The sequence below is a fragment of the Frankliniella occidentalis genome, unplaced genomic scaffold (assembly GCF_000697945.3).
Source record: "Frankliniella occidentalis isolate FOCC.00 unplaced genomic scaffold, Focc_3.1 Scaffold355, whole genome shotgun sequence".
In the NCBI taxonomy this organism is placed as follows: Eukaryota; Metazoa; Arthropoda; class Insecta; order Thysanoptera; family Thripidae; genus Frankliniella; species Frankliniella occidentalis.
Genome location: NW_026267478.1, coordinates 85999 through 94751, shown reverse-complemented (window position 1 = coordinate 94751; position 8753 = coordinate 85999). Strand labels below are relative to the sequence as shown.

Genomic DNA, 8753 nt, shown 5'->3' with positions numbered 1-8753 from the left:
TAAGAGAGTGGTAGTGGTAGTAACAGGTTTGTTTACAAAAAAAAAAAAAAAAAACTTGTATAGGGTTTGTAATTTAAAGCGTTCAAAAGTTTAAAATCTTGTTGCTTTTTGCAGGTTTTCACTAAAGCAATTCCTTGCGCAACAATTTTGTTTCCCACTACATTTCACCGATGTTATGGGGGTTGCCAGGGTTTGAAGTTGGCGGTTCTGATGTGATTTGATTCAGGCTTAAGAACTATGACTCGCAGAGATACAATTAAACCCGAATAGAGTGGAGAGTAAAACGTAGTGAAAACAATGTGAAGATTATAAAAATCATCTCTTTTTTGACAGGAGCCGGAGCTATCATCCCTGCAATTTTAATGGCAGGAGCTGCTGCGAAAGGGGCAAAGTTATACACTTTGGACTACCCGTGCAACAAATGTGCTCAAATAATTGCGCAAAGTGGCATCAACCAAGTCTTGTATCTGGATGGTTCAGAAGATAAAGCAGTGTCTGGGATTATTTTCGATCGAAGGATGAGCATGGAGAAGAAACCTTTTTCAATAAGGTAGTATTTTAGATACTAACAAAGACGCACTGAGTAAAAAATCGATATAGGGTATTCCGCTGCACTGCAAGACAATCGGGACCCAATAAAGAAAAACATGCTTGTTAGATCTGTTTCCATCTGAACCCTGATTGGCCGGCGATGACTTCGGCCATCGAACGCCGGGCAGGAGGCAACAGATCGGGCAGTCGTGCTTTCCTCTTTCAACTTTCTCTTGTCTTGCATTGGAATGGACCCTTTTCGCCCACAATTTCAAAACATGTTCAAGCGCAAATCGTCATCTTGAACTGTAATTTTGACAAATTTTCGAACACGTTGTGAGTGCAAATACATTTGCAACATAAAAGTTCTGTTCGTTAAAGCAAGAAAACGGATGTATGGGTTTCCCCGAAATGAAATGCATATGTGGTGTTACATACCAAAATAGGCACAACTCAGCACTTTTGCATTTTCGCGGCTCTCAGAAGTGTGCCGGCAAAGGGATCAGCTCCGGAAGGGGAAATATTCCCGCGAACCCCACCTAAAAGCGGCACCCACTGTAGGCCATTCCACCAAAAAAAAAGTTTCGACGTCGGCACCTCAAATGAAAGATTGGATCTAGTAGAGACCCTGTGCAAAGTTTGGGCTCTGTGCGATAACGTTTACCCGACGCGCATCGCGATTTTCAGAGCGGGCTCGAAATTGGCGCGGTGACCCGCCATTTTATTGGCTCTGCCGTGCTGACACGGTGGGGTCAGAGGAGACGCCTTGGGTTTAAATTGTGACCATGTGGGTCCTACTTCACATCCGACATGGTGAATCCGAGCTCGCAACTGACCGGGCGTGTCCAGGGGCCCAAACGTCGCGGGCCGCGCGACTCGCTCCTGGCAGCCGAAATTGGCAAAATCAAACATATTGTTTTTGCCAATACGTACGCCGTACCATGCCCTATCCAAAACTGTGTAGCGTGCCAGGTAGCGTTGACACAATTACTGGAAAAATTAAATAATGTCAAAAACGCCTGCGTACTAGGCTACGATGCGCTACAGGCGTGTAACGCGGGTAGTCTAAGTGACGTCACCACAGGCGCAAATACATGTTTTTAAAACTTTTTCCAGTGATCGCGTCACCGCTACCTGGCACGCCGCATAGTTTTGGATAGGGCACTGTACGGCCTGCGTATTGGCAAAAACAATATGTTTGATTTTGCCAATTTCGGCTGCCAGGAGCGAGTCGCGCGGCCCGCGACGTTTGGGCCCCTGGACACGCCCGGTCAGTTGCGAGCTCGGATTCACCATGTCGGATGTGAAGTAGGACCCACATGGTCACAATTTAAACCCAAGGCGTCTCCTCTGACCCCACCGTGTCAGCACGGCAGAGCCAACAAGATAGCGGGTCGCCGCGCGCCAATTTCGAGCCCGTTTTGAAAATCGCGATGCGCGTCGGGTAAACGATATCGCACAGAGCCCAAACTTCGCACAGGGTCTCTACTAGGTCCAATCTTTCATTTGAGGTGCCGACCTCCAAAATCGCCGACTTCGAGCACCAAATTGGAATGGCCTAACCCACTGCATTTTGGGCTATGCCCAAGTTGAAATTTAGGACAGACAACCATGCATAGTTCAAACCCTAGTGATTCCGTTAAGCTGTCTCAAAGTGGAGAGTGAGGTTTTCTTTTATGTTTGAACGCATTTTAAATACAAGATGATAGGCCCACCTTTCCGCCTAACGAAGTTGCCAGCTTCACTGCGCTCCGCAGGCAACTCCGTTAGGCAGGGGTTGGGCCTACCTAGGTCTACCTACACTGGCCTGCGGCCCGACCTTTAAGTCACTACGAAGAAGTTTTCCGATAAGAGGAACAAGAAGAAGGTAGCACTGAGGAGGTGGCGTGGTGAAGCGTTGTCCCTAAACAATGCCGAACGCCGGCGACCATACTGTGGTTTGTCGCCTGTTCGTCGCTAGTTGATGTGTGATCATCAACCAAGATTTATAGAATTTGTAAAGAAAAATTGGATCTAGATTAAGTCGGCGGAGCAAACTACTGTCAAAACGTGATTCTGTAAGGTTTGGCTTCGGAACAATAACAGTATACAATTTTTCACCCGTCCGGGTGTTGCTGTCTAGGTTAGTATATGGACATATTGTACAATTTTAACTCAATGATAACTCAACTGACGTAATAAACCTTGGTGAAGGTGGTACCAAGGTGCTAGCTGCATAGGTCCGTTCTAAACTGTTTGAAATCTAACGACACGCATCCTTAACTCTGACAGACTCTTGCTCGTCTTCTGCTTTGTTTAGGGACGACGCTACGTGACGCCACCTGCTCAGTGCTCCCTTCTTCTTGTTCTTCTTATCGTTTTACCCCTTCATAAACATTTCAATAAACTAACGATACAGAGCGGGCCTGCGGGCCTTAAGATTTGCCCCTTGGACATGAGAGAAGACTGTAACGTCGTTGCTACACCCCACCCCAAGCCTTCTGCTTGAAAAGGATTAAAAAATGAAAACAAATGAACAATTGCAGTCTTCATCTGGTATTGTTTTGCAAATAGTCGTAAAACTGGACTTTTTGCCATTGATTTAAATAAATCCACCTCCACCTCAAAACCGAAAACCATTAAAGATAGGATTAAATTCGATTCAGAAAGTGCTGTTGGGGAGGGGGGGGGGATTTCATTGCTCTACTTGATCTCCTTGTACATCTGCTTGTACAGCGTGGTAAGTTTCGGCATATTTTCGTCGAAAAAAAATCTTCAGCGCCAAAACGGTGAAACATAGTGCCAAACTGACGAAATTTTAGTCTAAACGACTCTGTCACGAATTCCGCCAAAAAGCCGAAAAGATCCACGTCGTATATGAAGTCGTAAAAGACGACTCCAAATCGAGAAAAGGAATAGAAAGTAACCCACTGTGGGTAAAGTTGGCATCTTTGTTAGGGTTCTAGGAGCCCTAGAACTGTGACAGTCACGAACCAGAGGCCCGTCCTTCCGCCAAATGAATTTATGCCAGCTTCACTTCTCTCAGGGGCCGGGCCTGCTTGGCCTGTCGGTGGCGTTAGGTCGGGCCTGTGGCTCGACCTATAAGTCCCAATATATGTATATCCCGTGATAAAACGTCCTGTGCACAACACGTGCGAACCGCGTGCACATTGCGTGCACAACGCGTGCAAACAGCGTGCACATTTTGTGCACAACCCGTGCGAAACGCGTGCACAACACGTGCGCATCGCGTGCACAACACGTGCACAACACGTGCACAACGCGTGCACAAACATTCTGTGCACAACTAGATTGTGCACATGATCAGGCCCCTGCAGTAGAACCGGCGGCAGGTGCAGGTATGTGCATGTGCGCATCGCAAGCACAAGGCGCACAGATCCATGGGCCAAGGTCCTGGCTACAATTCTTTCACCCCCATTGAGCTTCTCCAAGGTGTGCTGCATTTTGCACACTGCCACACCTGGTGTTGTGTCACGGTGTTCTGGGAGGTCAATATTCTGTACGTATAAGAAATCGATACTCTTGTCATCCAATTTACTTATAACTTTATCCAGAAACAGGTCAAGACTGATATCGAGTGACTGCTCTCTGCAACAGTGGGTAAAAAAATCGAGTTTCAAGCATGCTTATAAATGCAAGAGATCGTGATGCACTTCTGATGTGGAGGTTACATTACGTCTTTTGGGAAGAGAGACATTATGACTTACAGTGTGCTTTTTTATGACTTACAGTGTGCTTTTTTCTTCAACATTTACAAATTGAAACTTAGCTATTTCCTTATGCATACTTCGCTGCATTCTGCGGAGTTTCCCCTTTTCAAAATTCTGGACAGTTTCTGAATGGTACGGACTTATTGTGATCGCACTTCTGTCCAAGATTGTCCTTCTTTTCAGCCAGTCGGGATGGAAAAGCGACATTTCAGAATTATTTTTGACTGCATCCTTTATGAACCTCACATTTTTTAGTGCATCATCAGCAGACCATGTGAGGAGCCTTCCCTGAAACATGAGTACACAATACAAATACTGGTAAGATCTTGACACTCTTTGAACTACTAAAGGACCTAACACAACAGAGTCGCTACTGTATCCTATTTTGCTCGATTTTGCCCGATTCTGGCCGATTTTCGCCAATTCTCTCCAAAATCGTCGAGGAAAAATCGGAAAAATTCAGAAAAAAACAGGAAAAAATAAAGAAAAATAAGAAAAAATTGAAACCGTAGCCAGGACCTATGGCCAATGGATATGTGCGCCTTGTGCCCGCGATGCGCACATACACATACCTGCACCTGCCGCTGGTCCTGCTGCAGGGGGGCCGGATATTGTGCACAAGCTAGTTGTGCAAAGAATTTTTGTGCACGTGTTGTGCACGCGTTGAGCACGCGTTGGCACGCGTTGCGCACGTGTTGTGCACGAAATGTGCACGCTGTTTGCACGCGTTGTGCACGCGTTGTGCACGCGGTTCGAACGTGTTGTGCACAGGACTTTATCACGGGATGTCGAACAAAATTATGCTTTCGATGGGGGAGGGGGGGGGGGGGCTGCGCCCTTTGGGAGTAGCTCCTTGGACGTAAGAAAAGACTGTAATGGTGCGACACCCTGACTACACCCCAGCCTTCTGCTTTAAAAATAAATGAAAAAAAACAACAAGCGCAGTTTTAAGCTTGTATTGTTTTTCGAACTTTCTTAAAACTGGACTTTTTGCCATTGTCTCAAGTATATCGACCTCTAGCTCTGGAACGATTGAAGAGACGGCAAATCTAAGGACCAATTCCGATCCAGAATGTGCTGTTTTGGACGGTACTTCATGTGTCATTTTAAGCCCGCTCTTTTGCTTACTACACTGTTAGTCCGGTGGTAGGAAAAATCCGACCCTATGCTAGTATACATCCACGACCCTGGTTGGGTCGGTTTTTCCCGACCCACAAATATCCGACCCTAATGCCTCGCTAAATTTCTACGACAATGGTCGCGATATCTCACGAAACACTGTTACTTACCGATACCTCAGAGCGAGAACCGCTCAGTCTCTGCAGGAAAGCCTATTATACTGAGCGGTTCTCGCTCTGAGGTATCGTTACGCTGCGACGCACCTAGCGCACATATAGCTAGGCCTGCGGCGCTGACTCCCGAGATGAGTTAAATTTTACGAATTAATAGGCGATTTCACCTTATTTTCGTCAATAAATGCCCCCTAGCACCTAAACAGTACAAGATAGAGCAATATGGACCAAATTTTCGTCCATAGGATTCTAATATTGAGAGTTAACCAGTTAACCCTTAGATACCCATAAATTTTTTTTTGAATAAAACATGCATTTTGCAACCTGTGGTTTTTAATTTTTTTTAAAGTCAATTTTTGAGCTAGAATCAGAGCTCTGCAAAATCGCCTTCCGAGACCGACCGCGCCATGCCGCCTCGGTCTGCGCAGGCCGCCTGCCAGGTGAGAGGTGAGGAAGGGAGCCTCCCCGCTGTCTCCGCTCCTCACCTCTCGCCTGGGCTGGCGGCGGCTGGCGGCCTGCGACAGACCGCGGCCTGGCGCGGTCGGTTTCGGAAGGCGATTTTGCAGAGCTCTGGGGGTAACAAAGAAATGGGGGTTGGTCCTCGCGCAAATGCAAACCACGCGCAGCTGCATTCGTCGCGCAGTTGCTGGCCACGCGTAGTTGCAGAGCACGCGCAGTTGCAGACCGAGCGCAGTTGCAAAGGGCACAAAACGGACCTCGCGCAGCTCAAAACCTCGCGCAGTTACAAACGCTTCACATTGACATCGCGCAGCTGTAGACCTCGCGCAGTTGCTGGCGACGCGCACGCGCGGAATACGGAATACGGTTAAAAACCTCGCGCAGTTTGAAACGGGACCAATTGACCTCGCGCAGCTGCAAACCTCGCGCAGTTGCAACCCTTGCGCAGTTACAAACCTCGCGCAGTTGAAAACCACGCGCAGCTGCATACAGAAAAATTTACGTCGCGCAGTTGCACCCCTCGCGCAGTTAAAGTCCTCGCCCAGTTGCAGTCCTCGCGCAGTCACCGACCTCGCGCAGCTGCAAACCTCGCGCAGTTACCGTCGTCTCGTTTGTTTAGCTCCCACTGCTTTGCGAGACATCGCGAAGCCTGTTACGCGAGACGTGATCTGGCGTACGTATATCGCTACATTATTTTTTATTCTTTTCAAAGCAGTACAGTCGTGTTTCATGTCTAAGGATCGATTCTCAATGGCCTGCGGAAGGGCGGGCCAAGGCTTGTTCTCACCTCGGTTCTTACTTCCGCTCAAGCAGAGTACCTTATTGAAGTTCCAATATTTTCGGTCCAAATCAATAGGGTATTTCAGAGCTGGCGGTGAAGAAGTAAAATGGAAAAACAAAAACGGGCACTGCGCATGAGCACTCCATCCTCTGCTCTCCTCCCACTCTGCGTCTGCGCATGAGCAGTGCGCGTTTTGTTCTTCCATTTTACTTCCTCACCGCCAGCTCTGAAATACCCTATTAGATAGAGATGTACTACAATCGTGGATGTAACTTATTCGTTTCGAACAGGACTGTGCGGACGCAAATGATAATCTATTGGCTTTCACAAATCCACGTTGCCGTCAGTTTTAATTCTTTTTGTTTTTTTCTTCAGGCAAATCAAACCTCAAGCAAATCCTTGGAAAGTTATCTTTGATTTCTACGAGGTAGAGACCCCCAGAGGTGGACGGAAAACTACGGATGCGCAGATGCAGTCATGCTATTGCGGTCCGTCTGCACCAAAACGCACCAAAACTGATAAATAGTGCACTTCGCCATGATCATTTCCAATCAGTAGTATAACCCATAATCTTTAGTAATCTTCTATAATCATTCCATAATCTTCTATCACTGTTTGTAAATCTTCTTTTGTTGGCGGGGTTTTCAAATTAAAATGAAATAAAACGTTTTCTGCAATGGATGACAAATACAAAGTGTTTATAGAAAAAGTGGTCCAGTATGATCAGATCATCGATAATGGGCTGAACAGGCAGGCAGATGTGCAGACAGAGAGACAAAGTTTCTTCTCATCAGAACGGAGTAATAGGCTTCGCTATCAGTCAGCCAATAACGTAATCAAGAGAATAGTCAGTGGAAGGAATATTATGAAATGACCTTTGAGGGACATGTGTTTGAGAAGTAGAACTAGTGGGCGGCTAGAAGGAGCCACATTTCCAGGGGAATTAAAATTTTAAGGGTTAACAGTATTGGCGGAGGCAATACGGATAGAAGAGAAATGCTGCGGGGGGTTAGAACTAGTGAGAGGGAGGGGAGAGGACACAGCAGAATTTATATGGTCGGAAGGTTACAGAACGCCATTTGTGGGATGTGGGAACTTGCGAAACCAAAACGATTTGCTTTGTTTTTTTATAGATACTTATAAGACAATATATTGTCAAGACAAATCTTGGGCACCACAAGTAAACTTGAAATCCCGACACAGCATTTGGCCGACTTTTTCAACAAGATGCCGTTGTTATTTTTACTGTTTGAGTCATAGCCACAGGTTAAACCTACCGAAGTTATTTTCCCTCATATTTTGCTCCTTAATCAAAGCATAACGATCAGGCCAGTGTACTTTAACACTCAAGGTGCTAACTGGTGTCGAATCTGCAACAGTGGCCTTAAACGTGTTCCGTACCTAAGATCTGACGCTGGCGTTAGCCAGATGAATAACATGTTTTTCCTGCAAAGCAAATTTCACGCAGATACCAAGAGTCACCGATGAGAGCCATAGGTAATCCAGAACTGGACTTGACAGAATCTGTGAGCAAAGCTGGTACGAAAACGCCTTCTATAAACTCTCGGGTCATCTATTCCTGCACTCGCACATTCATTTCTCACCGTACCTTGTCCAACGAAAAACTCGTAACTGCACGTGCACGTGTTTCTAGTGTGCACAAGAATGCATCTTTTTAGGGACTCGAAAAGTCGCTTAAGGTGTAGTGTGCGAAACTTACGGAATCCGAACTGTTCTCATTGTCCAATAAAACTGATAGGTCCAACGTGGAATCTAAAATGACACTGCGCAGGGAAACCAAGTATCACTTGCAAACACAATAAATCTGGAAGGACTTTGTCCAGAAAGAAGCGTTTTTGTCAACCGGATGCAGATTCGAATCCAGCAAGTCGACACCTGAGAAGAACAACCTCTTCTTAGGGGTCGTCCGCATATTACGTCACGCGCTTAGGGGGAGGGGGGGTTGGCAAAGCGTGACGG

General features: G+C 46.5%; 1 protein-coding gene across 1 annotated transcript in view; it reads left to right on the top strand.

Moving 5' to 3' along the window:
* Window positions 1–7569, top strand: part of LOC113212212 (uncharacterized) — a 54024-nt gene extending 46455 nt beyond the window's left edge. The window contains exons 8-9 of the mRNA XM_052274222.1: window positions 334–550; window positions 7149–7569. Coding sequence (XP_052130182.1) covers window positions 334–550; window positions 7149–7299 — 368 coding nt within the window. The 3' untranslated portion in view covers window positions 7300–7569. The remainder of the gene's footprint in view (window positions 1–333; window positions 551–7148) is intronic.
* The last annotated feature ends 1184 nt before the right edge of the window (window positions 7570–8753 follow it).